Source organism: Cervus elaphus, chromosome 26, assembly GCF_910594005.1.
Source record: "Cervus elaphus chromosome 26, mCerEla1.1, whole genome shotgun sequence".
In the NCBI taxonomy this organism is placed as follows: Eukaryota; Metazoa; Chordata; class Mammalia; order Artiodactyla; family Cervidae; genus Cervus; species Cervus elaphus.
The window spans coordinates 38171631-38192975 of record NC_057840.1 but is presented as its reverse complement, the minus strand read 5'-3'; the positions used below and the strand labels follow the sequence as shown (position 1 = coordinate 38192975).

The window sequence follows — 21345 nt, the reverse complement described above, 5'->3', positions numbered from 1 at the left end:
CCACTGTGCTATGTGTGTGAACTAAGGTGCTATGTTAGTCACGTACATAAAGAAGTCTAGTTTTCATTCTTATCTGCATCAGATAATCATAAATGACAGGTAACACAACTTGATGACACTGTCGCATTACAGCAGAGTGAAGAGGAACTCAAGAGATGTCACTAAATTCCTTGGGAGCTGAAAGAAAACTCTCATCACCATTCCTCACTTTATCAGAAAAAGCACCAAATTCACCGTGTCATTCTTCACATGCCACTGTCTTTCTTTTCACAGTAATGGCCACTGGTCCTCTGCAGAAATTCCCTGGGACTGTGGGGCCCTCAAGGGGCAGTGAGAGTCTAAAATGAAAAGGGTCAGAAAGCCGGGGTCACTGTGTCCTGACTCTCCTCTTTAAGAAACTCTGCAGCAGTGGTCAGGGCTCACCCCTAGGGTACCTGGCAAGACCATTCCCTGCTCCCAACCCCCCTCCCTTGGAGTCAGGCATGGTCACGTGACCCGCTTTGACCAATAAATGAAAACAGATGTGAAAGGCGGGGCTTCTGAGTGGGCGCTTCAAAACCCATCACTAGGTTTCTTCCCTCTCTGGCCCGGAGGCTTGGGGTGTCCCAGAGGGAAACTGCTCCATGGACTTGGGGGCCCAGAGGGGAACAATGCAGACCAGAGTCGCAGCTTGAGAAAGACATCGACTGATTTGTGCTCAACCTCAGAGAACTAAGGGCTGTTTGTTGCCTCGGTGTAACCTGGCCCACCTGACTCACAGGATGGAAAGTTTACCAAGGACCTGTCTCAGAACATCTGCATCACTACAAATAGTTCACCAGCTTCAAACACACACTCTCCTCCTGCACACCCATCCCCCCACCCTCTATACTTCAATATCCTTTTTTGGCTACGTAAGTATCTTCATTGATGAATTTGCTTTCAGGCTGTAACTCCCCAGAGTGGTTGAAACCCCTCTAAAGAAAGGATCGCTCTTTTCACGTCACTTTTTTTTTTATAAGTCAAATATGTCTACCCATCATGGGAAGACTTTCTGAGTCTTAGCTGTACTGACATACAGAAGTCTGTGTAAGAGAAGAAACATTTGGTACCTAACTACGGTACATTGTCACAAACTTTGTTGCTCCTATGCACTGACTGTATTTTTAAGGACCCAACCTTTGTCTTCACCTTTAATTGTAAAAGGAAAACAAAGGCAGGAATTCCCCAGTGGCCCAGGTTCAATCCCTGGTCAGGGAACTAAGATCCCACAAGCTACACAGTGTGGCCAAAAACAAAAACCAACCAGAAAATAAAAAAAGAGGAAGAAGAAAAACAAAGGCAAGGCCAATGGAAGCGGCATACCTACCAAAAGAGTACATTTTGTTCACCTTTATAAATTATCAAAATTTGACACAAGCAAAACGCAAAAAGCTGCCTTCACAGGCCATTTTTTAAAAATCCAAGATAATTTGTTATCTTAATGTTCAATAACCCCAGCAAAATTACTACTGGTTATCAAGAGTACCTTGGCCATGCAGTCAAGTGGAAAAGACGCATATTTGAGCTTTAGCAGAAACAGCATTGGCCTCAGCTTCTCCACTAACTAGCCATAAATCATCAAACTCCTGTAACATTAGTTTCTTAATTTTAAAATAAGAGGGTGCGTGTGCATGCTAAATCGATTCTTTTGCAACCCTGTGGGCTGTAGCCCACCAGGCTCCTCTGTCCATGGGATTCTCCAGGCAAGGAGACTGGAATGGGTTGCCATGCCTCCTCCAGGGGATCTTCCTGACGCAGGGATCGAACCTGCATCTTCTGCATTGGCAGGCGGATTCTTAACCACTAGTGCCACCTGGGAAGCCCAAATGAGGGAAAGTCCTTTCAGATTCAGATTCTTTGACTTTGTAACCATTCTGTTCTTAACTCCATGGGCTTACCAATCATCCAGTTAAGTCTTGGATGATACAGACTTGAAGGAGGTTCACTTCCCAGGGGTGGCTGGGCAGCAAGGGTCTGCGTAGGATGGAATGTGGTCAGTCCACAGTGGCAAAGGGTCTGCTTTCGAACTGAAGGGGAACCAACCAGGTATAAGCCAGGCCACATACACAGAAGAGAACCATGCTCCATGCAAATAAGAGATGTGGAGGAACAGGATCGGGGTCCCGGGAGATGAGCGCTGAACACAAGTCGACAACACAACACTTGCATCAAGAAGATGAGAAAGTTGTCTGCGTGGGACTCAGGTCCCCAGAAAGTAGGAGCTATCTTTCCCCTTATGTCTGATTGCTGTCAGTTGTCAAGTGTACTTGACAGCTGAGAGAAAGGCCAAAGAAATCTTTACTACTTAATGGTTTGACCTGAACAAGTAATGAGTCAGGAGGAAGCAAATTACTGCATTCAGGGATATGAAGAGTTTTGTAACAGGACACTGATCATCTATTCTTAGTCTCCTCCTGAGAGGAGGAAGAAAGGTACAAAGTACAATATTGGGACAGGGGATTGGGCCTTGTAACTAAGAAGGAAGTAACTAATGGTAAAATTTATAGATCTGAAACAATCTGCTCAGGGAAGCAGTATAGTTTTCTACTTCTAAAACTCTGTAAAATTTTATAATTGTGTATTTATCTAGGATGGCCAAAATGCAATTCTACTAGAGACAAATTCCTAAAGTCACTTAAATTTCCTTCAACAATATGACTTATGGTGAGTTAAAAAATATATATGTAAAATATACTTTCTCCATTCTATAAATAATTAAAAGCAAAAAAAAAAAAAATTAAAAAACCTAGCAATTGCCTCTCATTACCAAAGAAGGCAAACTATTACTTTCCTTGCTGGCATCTAAGTCATTTTGTTTCCCCCATTCAAACTTTATATGCACATTAAAAGTATTACTGCCACCATCATGATTATTTTATCAACATATTTTTGCGATTCATTTGCTCAGGTCAAGATGTTTATCAACACTGTAGTTGTCCCCATGAGAAGGTGCTGACGTTATACACATTTTTTCCCCAATGTAACAAATGAACAATAAGAATTTTAATTTCCCCAAAGTAACATCGAGCTCAGGAAGGCTACTCAATCCCAAAACGACAACAATGTCTCTCTCTTCCTTTCTGTCTAGGCTTTGAGAATGAGATTTAGCTGAGCACTCAGATAGCCAATTCACTGGGGAGTCTCCCCAACAGTGTTCCTTCTAAGAACAGTTTGGCTAGGTCTTGGATGAGGCCTGTGGATTTCACCCCAGAATACAGGAGGTGCAAGACTGGACAAAATGGGAATGACTGGAGTGGAGGGTTCAGAGTGAAAATGCACGTCTGACACACACATACACCCCTGAAAACAAGACGTGCCGAGTCTTAGGCTAACCACGCTCAGGACGCTCTCTGCAGTACCTTCTGCTAGCCTTCCCGTTCTGCAGATAGAAAACCAACTGAAGAGCATCTCTCCCGGCGCCCCAGCCAGACTCACCTGGAGTCTCCTTTTCTTTCTGGAGAGGCTTCCCGTCCAGTCGCTGATGCGACGCATCCTGGCTTTCAGGGTGTCCTTCTTGGAGGGCTCCTCGGCCAGGGCCCTGGACTTGCGGCAAGGGAGGGTGAAGGACGCGAACTGCCCGGGCTCCCCGCGCTCCACGCGGGCCGGCACGTCCATGTCAGAGGCGAAGGAGACGCGGGCGCTGAGGCTGGCGCGGGTGCCCATGTAGTCATCGGAAAGTCGCAGGGCCGCGGGGGCCAGGCTCCCCAGGGAGGCGTTGGGGTAGGGGTCCCGGAGGGACGAGAGGGAGGCGCTTTGGCTGAAAGGCTTTGGAGCATCCCTGGTCGGGAAGCCAGCGTGGAGGCCGGGCTCGGGCGTGTCGGGCGCCGCGAAGGAGCCCTCGGCCTCGCTGACCTCGCCGGCCGGGCCCCAGGGCGAGTCGTACCAGGAGGACTCGGAGCTGAGAGAGCTGCCTTTGCTGGAGCGGGGGCGCGCCGCAGCGGCCGGGGAGGCGCGCGGGCTGGGCGGGGACCCCGCCGAGTAGCGTAGCAGCTGCACCGGGCCGCCCGATGGGGAGGCCCCCGGGGGCGCGGCGCCGTTGTGGAACTCCACCCGCAGGCACCCGTCCAGCTTGCCCAGGGTCTTGATGAGCACCCGGGGGCTCTTGCGGTCCTCGCCCGGCGGGGTGGACGCGATGCTCTCGTTCCCGCCGTAGCAGTTGAGAAGGTGCCCGTTGCGGCAGTCCCTCGAGGCCGAGTGGTTCTCCTCGGGCGGGCGTCCGACGTAGTGGAAGCCGTTCTCGGGCGAGAAAGCGGCCTCGGTGCCCTGGAAATCTGACCCTGCGGCACCTGTCCTATGCTTGGCGTGGGCACCGCCTTTGGAGGCTTTGCACGTGGGGCCCCCTGGTCGGGATGCGTAAGGCTGATTGCTCTTAAAGTGAGAAAGGCAGCTTCGGGCCAACGACCTGGACTTGTACCCCGATCCGCTGCTTCCATGACCCCATCCGTGCAATGACTTGTCATCCTTGGCATGAAGGCCACGGATTTTCAGGGAGCAAGGTTTTTGTTTGGCACCAGTAATAGTATTGCTCTGATTTTTAGGTCCTTGTAGGGTATACTGACTCTCGGAGTTTCCCATCGTCACCTGAATAAAGAACAGCAGTGTCGGTAAGAATCACAACCTAAACTACATTCCACCAGGACAGAACTTTCTGCAAGCTATGTTCAGGTGGCAGAGGAACCAAGCAACCTCTTTCTGGGCCAGACACAACTCGGAGACGTAGGGACAAGCATGACTCACGGAACTGGTTCTCCTTCTGCATTGCAGGTCATCAGTCAGGTAGACAATACTGCACGCTCCTGTGCTAGTGAGTTTAAGCACATTATCTGTTGTCTGATGTTAATTCAGAAACTGAACAGGCATAGCGATCAGCTTAAGACAGAGACCTCCTATAGACTGGGTGTTGGGAGGTTTTGAATCAATGATTCTAAAGAGCAAAATGAGAAAATCCCTTTACTCTGTCACTGCAATACACACTGATTTTTCAGTGACCACAGAGACACCTTTCCTTTATACATAAACGACTGGAAGAGCTCATATTGCACCCCAATGTAAGTGGTTACTGCTGAAAACCAACCACGATTGTAGTAATATGACTCCGGGTACCGCACTATGTTGGAGCTTTCATATATCACACAGAATAGCATACCTAAAAGTATAAAGACTAAAAGTTCTCAGAAACTAGGCTGAGATGAAAAAAGGGGGGAGGAAAATAAAAGCTCTCCTTTGGGACAGAAAAACATCATTAATGAAACTAATCTTGTGTGCTTTTCTAAAGACTTGAAGGGTCCTCACTTTAGAACCTGATAAAAGAGAAAAGTCTGAAGCTGACTTGTTAGAATGTGAGCATCCTAGAAAGAAATTTTTGAATTTTTTTAATTAAAAAAAAAAAGAATGTGAGCATCCAAAAAAATAAACCCAAACTTAGAGTCTTTCAATTTCCTTTAAAACTCCAATTTGTTTAAAGAGTCTGTTAGTTAAGCCAAATTCCAGGGGAAGATCCAAACCACCCCACCCCCTCAGTTTTGTTTTGTTTTGTTTTGTTTTTATTCTAACCAATGCATCACTGTTTGAAGCAAGTCAGAAATGATGCTTCCAGTTACGTTTCTAATATATGAGGTTAGGTTTAGTCACTCAGTTGTGTCCGACTCTTGCGACCCCATGGACTGTAGCCCGCAAGCCTCCTCTTGTCCATGGGATTCTCCAGGCAAGAATACTGGAGTGGGTTACCTACTTCCAATATATGAAGTTGGTTCTTAATTTCCATTCTTTCCTATGTAAGAATGTACAGCCACAAAAGTCAAAAGGGCTGACATTTCTTTGGAGGCAATGATCAAACTCAGTTTAAAACACAAATAATGGGAACAAATAATTAAACCTTTACGAATACAGCCATGGCACTGGCCAGGCACCACAGTTCCCACGGGCTGGACTCACCTGCAGTCTGGTTTGTGCGCTGAGGGAGATTAATGGTCAGTTGACTTGACAGGGTCCGGGGAGCAAGGCAGCGTGGTTAGTAAGTCCGGGCAGTGGATCCATGAAATGATCCTGAAAAACAGAAACAGGAGAAAACCCTGTCAAGCATTTTACACCCGGTCCCCCCAAAAGTCAAAAGGAAGTCTTAACGCCAATTACATGGAGAAACAATGGGTGTCCAGAATCGCTGTGAAAATAATAATAAACGGCATGTCTGTGAGCTGCGTGATTCATCAGGGTTGTCTGGAAGATGAGAAGCAAGCCAGGACTGCCCCCACCGACCTTGCGAAAGGCCTTTCACTCTGTCCGCAGGCAAACGCATGCCTTTGTTTCGGGGGAGAGCAGGTGAACGTGCGGCCCTGAGTCACAGCTCGTCTATCACCACCGCTTGGAAAACAACTCCCAGACCCGCCGCCCTGGCAAGATCACAGGAGCAGCGTCCCGACACGGCAACAACAGGTCACTGTTCCCCAGCTGATCCAAAATGTAGAATCACAGAGAAATAGCCCTTGGCTAAAATAACGTGTGTCAGAGATGCTGACCCCAGAGATGAGATGAAAAAGGTTTTCTCCAGCACATGCGTGGGTCTCGCTGCAAGAGGCCAGAGGCAGGAAGCCCACCTTTGAGGGGAACATGTGGGTGCTGCCATCTGGCTGTGTTCACGGCCGGGACACAAAGCCTTTATTTTCTCTGCAGACAGAGAGAGCAAAGCAGTGAGGGCTCAATAGTGACCTTTTTCCTCTTAAAAAAACAAAACAAAACAAAACTATATTTGTAATTGCAGTACAATGAACATAACATTTACCATCTGAACCATTTTTAAGTGGTCAGACAGTAGTGTGAAGTACGTTCACATTGTTAGCAATTCATCTCCCAAACTCTTTTCATCTTGCAAAACTAAACCTCTTGCATTAAACTCCTTACTTCACTCTCTCCTCCATCTCCCCAGCCGCTGGTAACAACCATTCTCTTTTCTGTCTCTACGAATTTGACTTCTCTAGGTACACCATACAAGTGGAATCATACAGGATTTGCCATTTGTCACTGGTTTTTTTCATTTAGCATAATGTCTTCAAGGCTCCTCTGTGTTACTGTAGCATGTGCCAAAATTTCCTCCCTTTTTAAGGCTGCATAATATTCCATTATTCACATTCTGTTTATCCATTTATCTGTAAATAGACACTTAGAAACTGCTTTCCACCTCTTGGCTATTGTGAATAATGCTGCTATGAACACAGGTATACATATATCTCTTTGAGACCCTGCTTTCAATTCTTTTGGGCGTATACTCAGAACTGGAATTGCTTGATCATATGATTCTACTATTTTTCTTTTTTTTGAGGAGCCACCATACTTTCTCCCATAGCAGCCACACCATTTTATATTCCTATCAAAAGTGTTTAAGTTCCAATTTTTTTCTACATCCTCATGAACACTTGTGGTTTCTTCTCCTTTTTTTCTTTAATGTGGCCATCCTATAGTATGAGATGATATCTTACTGTGGTTTTGATTTGAAGTTCCCTGATGATTAGTGATGTTGAACGTCTTTTCACGGCTTGTTAGCTATTTGTATAGCCTCTTTGGACAGTTTGATGGTGACTTTTAAAATTCACAAAGCACTGGTACAAGACATTAAGTATCCCCAATAAAGCCAAAGACACAAGTCTATCTAGGATGATACACACACACACAATTTAAATTAAAAAAAAAAAGTCAAAAAAATTTCCCACTTAGGCATCAGCAGGAAATCTAACCACTCGTGTGAGTCTATAAAGACTGAAGCCAGCATCTCTAACCAATGAGTTCTGAAGTGGTACCTAGCCCATTACCGATTACCTCTTTCCATGGGCAACTCTCCTGAACATCTAAAAGGCGGAAGAGCCACTGAGTGAGTGAGTTACCCATGAGTGAGTTACCCATGACACATGTGACTTGGAAGCTGGAACACCAGAACCCTACCTTTTGAAATTTCAATGCCTGAGTCATCTTTTCTCAGTACATTTTAGTAGAAGCTAAAAGTGGCCAGAGAAGCTCCCAGCTGCCATTCCCACAACAAGCTGATGAGACGTGAGCCTTTGTGCTTGCTTACTTTCCTCAAAACCAAGGTCTGGTGATGACCCATAGGTGAAGGTCTCCCAGCTACTCTTTGTCAGGCCCTTCTGATCAGAGGGCCGCGTGCCCAAAGACACGCACACACAGCACCACTCAAGCCCCCCAACCCATGGGCACAGAGCCACCACCGGGAGAGGGGCCCGCTGTGTCGGCCCCTCAACGATGCACAGAGATGGTGGGGCTTGGGAAGGAAGGGTTCAATGGTGCAGAACGGCTTGGGGGTGGAAGCTTATGCCCCTGCGGCAGACTGTAACCTCACCTTGTCTGACTCCTTCTAAAGTTACATAGCTTAGCTTAAAATTTCATGTCCTATTTCAAAACACACAGCCCCAGACCCTGTCCTCTCCAAGGCTTGATCTGCTAAAGTCTGCATCTTGAGCTCACAGAAGCATTTAATCAATACCTGTTGAATGAAAGCAGCTTCACATGTTAGAAGGCTGATTTGGGCAAAGATTATGAGCAGGAATCATCCTAACAGGAACTGGCTGAAAGACTGATGTATAAACCCATGAGGCCATGTCTCAAGAATGAACACAGTCCTGCCCAGAGAAAAGCCCCAAGGCAGATATGACGTGCATTGTGACATGTGGGTGGTGCTGACCAGCTGTTCAACATCCCCGGCCAATCACTCCTGCAGAAAGAAAACAGCCCTCAACTGTGCCTAGAAGAATTTATCTAATATTTACAAGGAATTTATTGACAGGGAATGGTAATCTCTGAGGAAAACTTTAGAACTGTCCCTGAGGAGTTTGGCAAATTGAACAGATATTTATCTGTTAAGTTTCAGCTGGGACTTTTGTCTGAAGGCAAGAGAATAAATAGGTCAGATTTTCTGCAACCCTGAGTCTCTGAAATCCTTTACTACAAGCATTTTATGGTATTCAAGTTAAAAAAATTTTTTAATTGATAGGAAGCAGGCTGACAATATCAAAATGACAGATTTCCTGTGAAATTTTTTTAAAAGGAAAAGAAATAGTTAAAAGGCCCCTGTAGATAAAAACATGCACACTACGTACATAACCTGCAGAAATACATATCATGTATACTAACATACCACAAGGCCCACAGCTGAGCAAGAGAAAATATAAGTGAAGTTACTTAGGAATAAATGAAATAGTGCTAAGGCTGCATATGCTACACAAATATCCTATGCTGTGTGTACATTTATTTCTACAATTATTTTTTTATAATTATCATAAAATATTGGGATTTTAAAAAATTGATCACAATCTCCTGAACCTGAAAAAAAAAGCCCTTGTATTTTGTTGCCTGCATTCCCTTCCAATCCCCAACCTTATGAATGTGCTATGTAGCTTTTTAAGCTAAAATCACAAATAAGAATGGAACTTTTTTTCATTTCTTTCCTTTTTAATTGACGTGTAATTGATTTACAATGTTACGTGAGTTTCAGGTGTATATCAAAGTACATGTGATTCATATATACATATACATGATTCACATATGATTCATATATATACAATTCATGTATATATACATGAATACATACATGCATATATATATATACATGATACACACATATTCTTTTTCAGATTCTTTTCCCTTATAGGTTATTACAAAATATTGAGTATAATTCCCTCTGCTATTCAGTACCTTGTTGATTATCTATTTTATATATAATAGTGCATATATATGAACCCCAAACTCCTAATTTAAACTAACTTTTTTAGAATTGCAATCCATTACCACCCCAGAAACGCCTAGCAATGTGGAGGAATTTCACAACTATGTCCATCAGAATCCCAGCAACCACTGTGACCTACTGAATCTCACAGTAAATCATCTTTTAGGAGGAAATTCAAGATTTACCTTTTCTTCATTTGCCTTGAGCTTGGTCTTGAACTTGATGTATCAGAAATACCAGCGTCTCCACTTTTACACGGTATAGAGTTTAGAGCAAAGGAAACGAAACTCATCCACCCCTGCTTTGCCTCCGACTGCCCAGATGGAGCGACCACAGGGAAGTCAAGGGCGACCCCAGCGGACCAGATGGTGCTGTGAGGAGGGCTGGGGGCTGACTGATGTAGCAAGCAGAACAGAGGCGTGGGGACTCTGCACAAAAGTCAGATTTATGGCTGGGCGAGGCAGTTAAGGGGAGCTCAAGTTCTCCCAACCATGAGATATCAACAAGGCTTCTCACATGATTTCAGAAAGATTTCTATAATGAAAGAGGAACCCCATCACTGGACAAGGCAAACATTTCAGATACTGATAAGAGCTGGAAAAATAAAAGATAAGGACGCACCATTAACCCTAACAATATCTACTTAGTTCCCTTTATTTAGGGGTGGGAGACTGTGAGGGCAGGGGGAGCTTCAATCATTAAGGAGACAAGCCTCAGAATCCCAGACTGGTTCGTGTCACAGAACTTGAGTTTAAGCCCTGCTTCCAGTTCTTAAACAGCATGTGAGTTTCAGGGTGAATTACTAGTGCTTTCTGCATCTCATTTTCCCCATCTGCAACTTAAGGATAAAAATAGCTGTCCTACCTACTTCTCCAGTTGAGAATCGAATGTAGAAATACATGTGAAACCACCAAAAAAAACTGTGAAATGCAAACAGTAATATACAGTACTATGATTAATTTTTAGTTATAAATTTAACTTGGTGCATTATAATATCAATATTATAACAGCCTGCTGTTTCAAACATTTTGTTAACTATTAATACATGATATATACGTATCTATATATACACACACACATACATAAACTTGGAATTTTTCAAGTTCCAGTCTTAGTATTTATCTGATTTTGATCAATTCCCCAATAGTTACAGAACATAAAACTAATTTGTCAGACGTGTCAAATGTCAAAAAAGACAATGACACAAGTCATGTACCTGTATTATTACATATTAGGAAATGTAAGAAAATAACCTAAGTGCTCACTGAACAATTGGCATTATGTTTACCCAGCTGATCTCAAACACTGTGATTTTGGCGCCCAGGGGACAGTTGGCAATCTAGAAGCACATCTTCGGTTGTCACATTGGGGCACTGGCATCTACTGGGCAGTGTTCAGAGATGCTGCTAAACATCTTACAATGCACAGGACACTTTCCACAACAAAGAATTAGTTGACTCCATACATCGTTGGTGCTGAGGTTGAGAAACCCTGCCTTAAAATTTTATTGCCTGTCTCATTAAGAACACTGAAGCTGAAGAACAAATATACCTAAACATCTAAAACCACAGCGCTGAAACTAAGGACCTAAACTTAGGTCCTTAAACAAACTCTGTCAATATGGCCCAAACTTGCTTCTGCCATCGTGGGTCCATGAGCTGCACTCTGAATGAACAGATAACAGGATCTGAAGGAACTCATTTCTAATCTTAAGAAAACTTAACCCCAATTTGTATGAAGACGCAGGCAAAAGGAACATCTGATCTCCAAAGGAATAGTGCTTGGGGAGAGGAATTCTTATAAAGTGGGCAGGATGCGGATGGCTCCTAAGGCCTCGAAAGCTAAGCATCCATTGTGGAGTCCCACTGGGTCTATTTCAATTCTACGGGACTCCTTCCAAATGCATATTAACAGATGAAAAGACAAGCCAATCTGCGGCAAGGGATGCCCTGGAATAGGACCTCAGAAGACAAGCATGGCTGGTATTCAGTAGAGGAAAAGCAATAAATTCCACAGAGACAATAGCCCAGCTTTTTGCACAGTTCATCACCTTAGTAAGCCAATTTATCACAAGCAGTGTCTCAGTGCTCACACCTGTTTTTATAAAAAAAAAAAAGAAAAAATTAACATCTGCAGCATTGCTAACAGAAGTGTTTGTCCAAGGGTTCATGACCCATTGTTGGGTCATAAAATTTATGCAATGATTTGATACCAGTATTTTTAAATGAATAGGATGGAAATGGAGCAGGGGATATGAAAGAAAAGAAAAAAAAGAGGATTACATCCCAATAAAGGTAAAAATTGTCCTATGACACTAAATTTTTTTTGCATGCTTATATGTTTGCCTATGGGGTAGCAAAGAGTCGGACACGACTGAGCGACTGAACTAACTAATGTTTGCCTATACACTGGTTGTGAATTAAATTTACATCTCCTTGAGTAATGGTCCAAAAAAAAGCTCAAAAACAACGATTTATAAAACTGCCAAGTGGTAATTTCATCAGAATGACACATCCATTCTAGTAAGATCCAAAAGCAACCCAGGTCTAGAGAGTCTCGAAGCATCCAACAAATCATCACCCAAGGGAAACACTTCAGCCTGACAGAAGAAGATCAAAAGAGAAAAGGACTCTCCATCAAGGATGTGCCACATGTGAGGTCTTCACCTTTCTGCAGGCAACAAATTAAGGCAAACTTTCACTGGACATTCAAATCCTTCCTATGAAAGTGAAAAATGACCTCATTAAAAAAGTCAGATGAACTGGGTTTGGAGGCTGTGTGGGATTCTGCTGGATGAAGAAAGAGAAGGATGATCCAAGGAATAGAAAAGGGCACATCCAAAGACACGGGCACGCCAGGGCCACCTACTGAATCCACAAGTGACCGAATCAACAAGTGGACCGAGTAGAGAAAGCCCCCAGCTTGTTCAGGAAAGGTGACGGGTAGCAGGGACTGGGCACAATGTCGGGGACAATGTTGAGAGAGATGAGGAGCAAGAGATGAGAGGAGGGGGTGGGATGAGAGTGAGGAGGCTGGGGGAGATCTTGCTGGTCACTGCCCATCACCTTCACCTTCACGCCCTCCCCCCACCCCATCCCCAGCAGCATCACATGTGAGCTATCTCCTAGGGACACCTTGGGACACACCTCGGAAGGAGTCCCCAGCAAGCAATAGCTCAAAGATTCGTGTAGGAGGCAGCGTTGGCAAAAAAAAAAGAAAATGTTCTTAGTGTTGATGGAAACTAGGGGAACTGAAGTAAAAGAAGAGTTCCACTCACCAGTTCAGCACGAATTTTTGCAGACATACCTATACATCCCCCCGTGCCCCCCATGTACTGGGTACTAGGGAGAAATAACAGCGACTTATGGTCTGAACCCTTCCCCAGAAGGCTTATTAGCTTGTGTAGGAAAGGGATGCAATAATTAATATGAAAACATTTGCAGAATCAATAAGCAAGTTCCCAGCAACGTTAATGGCATTGAGTTTCTGAGAGATGTGGTGAGCCCAACAGTCCCACAAATATTACTGGTATGTTTCTGGAATGTCAGTGAATTGAGAGGCCCAGCTACATCTAAGCCATCACAGAAACTGAAAATATTTCATGGTTTCTTTTTTTTTAATCACCTTTTCCATAAAAATTTACAGAACTAATATAGCCTAAAATAATATAGTCTACATATTATACAGACTATAATAATATAGTCTAAATAATCCATCTAAAGATAAACTTTTTTTCTTATTTTTCTTTCAGAAATTATCAAAATGCATCTCACACATTTCCACCCATGCTCTTTCTAGCCCGGTAGCATGGATATTTCTCGTTTTCTTTTTCAGTATCAAATGTTGAATTCTACTCTGCATTTTTCTCCCAAGTGTACAAGTCTCATCCAAAATTTAGCCAGCAGCCTGATCTCTATAGACCTGGTACTGCTTTGGTGACAGCCGGAAACAAAGATGCTCAAGGCTCAAAATGGTTAACACGACATTTAAATAACCCTATCTTGGAATTTTTATGAATACAGGATTCAAAGTTGTTCGCATGACTTTTAAATAACCTCTCTGTTTTAACTGCAAGGAACATGAGCCATTCTACAACCAGAGAGTTCAGACATGGGCAGGCACCTCCCAAGATACACACCAAGATGAAAACAGAAAAGCAGGCATCAGAATCAGGCTGTAAATACACAGCCTCTCGCTGACTCTGAGACTTATCTGTGAAGCACGTGCTTCTGTAAATCAGAAGCAGGCATCGTGCGCCTGAACCTCAGTGATGTTCTGTGACCAACATATACCTTGGTGATTGTACCAGGTTATTCTTGGCAAAGTATTTCTTCATTATACTACTGTTCCATTTAAGTTAAAAAAATGAACAGGCTTAAACCACACGGTTTTCCCCTCATTTAAACAGGGGCTTTTCTCACCCTCATAAATGTGTAACTATTTTACTTCCATCCGGCTCACAGCCTGATTGAAGCACTCATTTCTGTAAGTCTGTATCTGAAAGCCACAATGTAAGTTGTTCTTGGGCCTGAAGGTAAAATTAAACCAATCACTGCTGAACTTTTCCATAAGACATGTATTATTCAAAACAAACCTGGTAAGATTTTAGCTAGTAACGTTACAGAAACTTTCAGGGGAGGGAAAAAAAGGACTAGTATTAGCACTGATAGCTTACCTTCCATAATTTACAGGAATTGAGAACGTTTGTCACCTCAAGGAGATGGGTGGGCAGACAGAAGGGGAAGAATTTATATGTCCTAAGCTGCTGTATGCCAGGGTTCCCCAAGGCACAAGACCCCCAACAGCTGACATAACCATCCTTGATTTACAGGAAAGGGAGTGTTAACCTCCATGTGTTAATTAATTTGACCAAGATCCCTAAGGAGCAAAGGTAAGTATCCAAAGGTAGGAAATTCTGGATTTCTCTAATTTTTGTTGCTTCCCTGGTGGCTCAGATGGTAAAGAATCCGCCTGCAATGCGGGAGACCTGGGTTAGATCCCTGGGTAGGGAAGATCCCCTAGAGTGGGGCATGGCAACCCACTCTAGTATTCGTGCCTGGAGAATTCCATGGACAGAGGAGCCTGGGGGACTACAGTCCATGGGGTCACACATATATATTATACCAATATAATTTTAAATTTTTCTGTACTTTTAAAATCTGAAAATATTCTATATCTTTCAATACTTACTTATTATTGATTTAGCTGTGCCAGCTCTTAGTTGCAATGTGTAGGATCAAACCCAGGCCCCCTGCCTTGGGGGCATGGAGTCTGAACCACTGGACAACCAGGGAAGTCCCTCCTTACCTTTTTTTAAAACGTCCAACTTAACTTTTAGGCTCCTCTTATATAAGAAGAAGGGCTGACAGGTGGGATGCATGAGACAAGTGCTCCGGCCTGGTGCACTGGGAAGACCCAGAGGAATCGGGTGGAGAGGGAGATGGGAGGGGGGTCTCGGGATGGGGAATAAGTGTAAATCTATGGCTGATTCATATCAATGTATGACAAAACCCACTGAAATGTTGTGAAGCAATTAGCCTCCAACTAATAAAAAAATTAAAAAAAAAAAAAAAGAAGAAGGGCTGTGACTCATGTCCCTTTCATAAATACCTGTCCCTATGGGTACCCCTTCTCCAGGCAGCAAAGGCTTCTGCAGTTGGGGACCAGGACACAAGAATGAAATGAAGAACTGAAATGCCAAGTTAACTAAGGAGCTAGAAGGTTCAAATGTACTTATTCTGTGCTACAGCCTAACAAGGACACTTCACAAATGAGAATTTTGTTTTCTTGATAGTGTAAGCTGCATGGTCATTGTTTTAAATATCAATTATACCTTAGAATATACCTCCTGAAGGCTGTGGGGGTGGGATATGACAGCCCAGACAATGTATGTGTGTTGGCTGGGTGGCGGGGTTGAGGGAGTGGTACATAGAATAATCAAGGGGGAATCTTCCTGATGTTTCCATTTCATCCAATGCTAAGTAATTTAAACATTGCTGCCATAGAAACATAGATCATGAAGTAAAATATGAAATTTACATTTTGAGATAAAATATAGGGGCTCCATGATATTTAGCATACAGGTGCTTTAGTTACATCATCAGGTATCTTAAGTAGGAAACATTTCCACTAAATAATGTGATCAATGTCTCCTGAGCACCTAGTCTGTGCTAGAATTGTTCTACGCCCTGGAATATAGCAATAAATACACCTCCTCCCTGAAAAAATCCCTTTTATGGAGCTTATATTATAGTGGGGAGACTAAACAATAAACTATGACAGTAAATAAATTAGAAGGTGAGTAAGTGCACGCTCAGACACTCAGTTCAATTCAGTCGCTCAGTCGTGTCCAACTCTTTGTGGCCCCATGGACTCTAGCCCACCAGGTTCCCCTATCCGTGGGAGTCTCCAGGCAAGAACACTGGAGTGGGTTGTCATTTCCTCCTTCAGGGCAAAAAAATAAAGGGTGATGGAGGAACCAGGTAACATCGGGGGAGGGGAGCTATAGGTTCAGAAAGGGGAGCAGAAAAGACCTCCTGACTGTGACATTTAAGCAAGGACTTGCAGGAGAGGGAGACTGCAGATTCTGAGGAAAGAAAGAACACTGGAAACAGAAAACATAGGTACAAATGCCCAGAGTGGAGGACACGCAGCAGGCGGGCATGGCCGGAGGACGGGTCAGAGAGGGGACAAGGAGCCACAGGGCCCAGCCCTAAGGGACACTGTAAGGACTCCGGCTTTCCCACTGAGGTGGAGGGCTGTGAATAGAGGTGCCTCCTCATGGGGTATATTTCAAGAGGCTGATCTGGACGCGGGCAGCAAGGGGGAAGCTGGGCCTGTCGGGCTGGGAGGGTCTTGCCAGTGAGAGGTGATGGGGGTCAGACTCCGGTGGGGAGTCTGGAGACAGGTGAAAGGAGAGCCAGTGGGAGGCCCAGGTGGATGGGAGAGGGCGGTATGGTCAGAAACACCACCACGAACTGATCTTCAGTCTAAGCTCCCGGGAGAATGGGGAAGGCAGAGCACAGTGGGGTTAGGAGGGAGACGAGGAGGTGGGTTCTGCGTGTCTCAGGTAGGAGATGCCCACTGGATATTAAAGTGCCAATGCTGAGTGGACACTGGGCTTTAGGAGCCCAGAGTTCCAGGAACAGATGGGCCTGGGTACAAACCTGTGATAAACACACAGTGGATGAGCTCCCCGAGGGAATAAGTAAACCAAGGGAAGAGAAGAAGCCAAAGAGGCCCAGGACCAAAAGGCCAAGAAATTGGAAGCAACAGGAGGAGCAGTCAGTGAATCCAATTAAGAGGAAACCAAGGAGAAGCTGGGACGAATTGAGAGAGAAGCATGGAAACACACATGACCATGTGTAAGACAGATAGCCAGTGGGAATTTGTTGCACAACTCAGGGAACTCAAACCAGGGCTCTGGGACAACCTAGACGAGTGGGATGGGGTGGGAGATGGGAGCGAGGCTCCAGAGAGAGGGGACATACGTATGCCCATGGCTGATTCATGTTGATACGTGGCAGAAACCAGCCCAATACTGTAAAGCAATTGTTCACCAATAAAAAATTAAAAAAAAAAAAAAAGAGGAAACCAAGAAAATATGTTGCCCACAAAGCCCCATTGAAAAAAGGCTTTTCAGGGAAGAGAATGTGAGCATTTGATGGTTCATGTAATAAGGACTGAGAACCAAGCCATTCTGAAGTTAGCAATGTGGAGGCTCTCAGTGAACCTGACCTAAGCAGGTCCAGGTGGAGAAAGCTGGGTTGACATGAATCTGAAGATGAGGTCCATGAAATTAAAGATGGTGAATAGAGACAACTTGGCCAGGAGTTCTGCCATGAAGAACAGAGAATCCCATGCTTGCTAGGAATCCAAAAAGAGCATGGGTGGGTGGGTAGGTGGGTGTGCGTGTCTGTCTGTCTTCAGGAGAAATCCCAGCACATGAATGGGGGTGACTGCAGAGAATCAGCTGTGGCAGGAGAGAGGGGAGACCTGCACGGTCCTTCATCAGCCAAAGGGGAAGGAGGCTTCCTCCCAGGACTGCTCAGGCACCAGAAGGGGAATGGACCCTGGAGCCATGACCCTCCACTATTAGAGAGACTTCAGGAGAGCATCTGAGAACCACTGATAATACACACGTGAGGTAAGGCACCAGGACAAAAGGGCATCAACTCTGGTGAGGAACTCTGATGATTTATCGTGAAGGTTTTCACCAGGTTGCAGTTACTGCTGAGTTTGGGGGTTTGCTGTTTTGCACTTAACTTTTGATCCATTTGTGATCATCCTATCAACCGTCAACAGAATATATATGCAGATACACGTATGTGACAGTGTGTGTGTGTGTGTTCCATGAACGTGTGTCTGCTTCCATGGAGTTCTTTACTCGCTATGACCTCTTGATATCATGGGTTTTCCTGGCTTATGACTGTCCTGTGAACAATGCTTCCTTTCACTTGTCACTCCACCTTCCACAAGTGGCCACAGATGACTTGAAAATAAGTCTATCCACTCAGTTTCTTTTCAGTGGCTCGAATGATACGGATTTTTAGCTTTTGTCCTTCCCTGCCCCTACACTCCACACATCTCTTGAGCTCTTTACATCTCAGCAATCCTACTCTAACAATTCTGCAATGAGAGATGTGTCATGGTCAAGTACAAAAACAGGATGGGGACCATTATCACTTTCCAGTGTTGTCCTAAAGATACCCAGGATTTCTAAACCTATCTTTAAGGTTTAGGAACGCCCTGGACCGACTTCTTCCTGACACTATCTGCAGCACTTACCACATCCCTTTCCTAGAACAAAATGATAACCTAGTCTATCACTTCACATGTAAAGTTTATTTTTCCGAAACAGCCTTACATTACCTTGGCACCAAAGCTAGAGTCCATCTGCTGTCTTCTGTTCCCTCCAAGAGCCTCTCTTGTCAAGCACAGAACTAAGGAAAACAGCAATCTTATACCAGAATGGGATCATGGAAAAAAACATCTTTATCTAAGGCCAAAACAGGAACAGACTGACAGGTAAAGTCTAGCCAAAGCTGCCTTATCACATAGGTTAATACATGGGCACCAAAAACTCTCTCTGGCAATAGTTAATGGGAATGATGACCATTGACTGAGTGTATGGCTTTGAACTTTATTAGGATCCAAGAAAAACAAGTCTTTGTCTTGTCTCTGACTATAGCTTTAAGCTTGTCCGGTTTGGTAAGTAGGTAAGTAAATAGATCTGTAAGTCAAAGAGAGACAGGAAGAGAGTGAAGGGGGAAAACAGATGGATATGTGTACATGTACATACATATATGTATACATGTCTCTATCAATTTATAAAGATATATCAAGATGAGCTATGGATGTGTGTGCTGCATGCTCAGTCATGTCTGACTCTTTTGCGACTCCGTGGACTGTAGTCTGCTGGGCTCCTCCGTCCACGGGGTTTTTCAGGCAAGAATACTGGAGTGGATTGCCATTTCCTCCTCCAGGGGATTTTCCCAACCCAAGGACTGAATTGTCGTCTCTTGCACCTCTTGCATTGGCAGGTGGATTCTTTACCACCACACCACTAGGATGAGCCAAAGTATTCCCAATTAAATAAGCAGGTAGTATAAAGATCAACAAGACAACTGGTATCGCATCTCAGCTCAGCAACTAACCGTCTCAGTAACTCTGGACAAGCCATTTCAGTTCTGTAGGTTTTCAGCTTTCCCATTTGAAAAACTGCCTAAGGTCCTTTTCAGTCCCACAGTACCAGAGACTATAAATAGCTAACAATAGAGTCTGAGATATAGTCCTTGAGACACTGACATTAACACCTCCTAGCATTTGGGAGTCCATCTAACATGGAACTGAATAATCAAAAGACACTCAACATGCCATCACTAAACCCAAACTCTATAAATACAATGTTTAGTACCTTTCAAGAGTCAAAATCCAGGTGTATCAATAGTCAAAAATTCAGGTTTATCTACTTTATTATTTATTTTCCCTGTCTCTTATATTATTGCTGTTCCTTTGATTCCATACCTTTATCCTTTTTTTTTTTTTTTAAGTCTTTCTAGTAAAGCCATTTTTATTTAAGGTACACAGTTGCAAAGGGTAAACACAAATTATCACTAAAAATGAAAAAATACAACCAGGACATTTCAGGTAGTACAGTGAATAAGAATCCACTTGCCAATGGAGGGGACACGGATTTGATCCCTGGTCCAGGAAGATTCCACATGTCTCGAGCAACTAAGACCGTATACCACAGCTACCGAGCTTGTGCTCGGCAACAAGAGGGGTCACCAAAATGAGAAGCCCACGCACCATGGTGAAGAGTAGTCCCCGCTCGCCGCAACTAGAGAATACCCACACCCAGCAACAAGGACCCAGAGCAACCAATAAATAAATTTTCAAGGGATTAATAGAAATTTTTTTCCAATTTAATGTGTTCAAAAAGATCTTGTTCTGAATGTTCCGTCAAAAGAAAATGCTTTTTCTTTAATCTCACAGTTGAGTTAAGGAATCTCAGCTCAGATTCATTTGTTTTCCCTACGTAAATTAATCTTACAAAGTGGGCTAAAGCTGGAGGCACACAGACATGGAAAAGTGCCCCACCAGGTATTGAAGGAGCGTGAGTTCCTCTCTGTGTTGTTCCCACATCCATTAATAGCTGTTGAAGGGAGAGGCTGTAGGGACCCTGCACCAACTTCAGATTTCTGGGAAAGGGCAGCATGGCTCTTCTCAAACACAATCTTGGACCACCAAGACAGCATCATCCATTCTACTTAGTGGTTAAGTGAAGGACCACTTCGGAAGGATAATCTCTTGGCAAGGAGCCCAGCCCTTATCTTGCACTTCCAAGCCTTCCAGACCAGGCCTGGGGTAAGAAGGCTTTGCGAGTCACTCCCTCTGCACTAAAAGTTCCGAAAGGAAGGTGTTATCTGCTTGCCTTCCGAACACCAGGTCGGTCTGGATTAGAGTCAGAAGGCTCTGCAACAGACTTCAGCTTCTGTCTGCAAGCTCTGGTGAAAATCAAGGGGCTGACAAGTGTTAACGTGACTGCACAAGAAGGTAGCTGGGGCTTCCCCCTTCCCTGCTCTGAATGGTTGCCAGCCCGGTCAAAGCTTCACTTTCTACACGCAAAGGGAGCGTAATAAATAAAACCTTTATTACTACGTCTCTACCAACATCCCTATTAATTCTAACCTACCTGGGCAACACTCACATTCCTCCAGCCCCAGAACACTTCTCTATAAAGGAAGGCACCCACTGAAGAGGCCCACACATTGCCCGCCCTGAAATAACTCAGAGTCTCACTCTACTGAAAGTATAAAACTTCAGAATTCCCGAGGGTGATAGATGGAGGGCCACAGTGAAAGGCTGCAAACGTGTTAGGGAAAACTCCAGTAGCTGTTCTGTAGCACACTGACTTTTCAGAAATTCTATAAATAACCTTCCAAGTTTACAGTGACTTCAATAAAGCTTCCTATTTCTGTCTCTCCACCTACCAATTTTCTGAGAATTACACGCTTGGCCAAATTAACGTAAAGCTGAGAGAAGGACTCTGCCGAATCCATCCCTCTAGCCCTGCTGATAAATTCAGGGCTCAG

General features: G+C 44.2%; 1 protein-coding gene across 7 annotated transcripts in view; it reads right to left on the bottom strand.

Annotated features, from left to right (window-relative positions):
- Positions 1–21345, bottom strand: part of TIAM2 (TIAM Rac1 associated GEF 2) — a 237974-nt gene that overhangs the window by 111276 nt on the left and 105353 nt on the right. For all 7 annotated transcript variants that reach the window (XM_043888332.1, XM_043888330.1, XM_043888336.1 and 4 more), the window contains 2 exons: positions 5956–6066; positions 3457–4602 (listed from right to left, as the gene is read on the bottom strand). In XM_043888332.1, coding sequence (XP_043744267.1) covers positions 3457–4596 — 1140 coding nt within the window. In that variant the 5' untranslated portion in view covers positions 4597–4602; positions 5956–6066. The remainder of the gene's footprint in view (positions 1–3456; positions 4603–5955; positions 6067–21345) is intronic.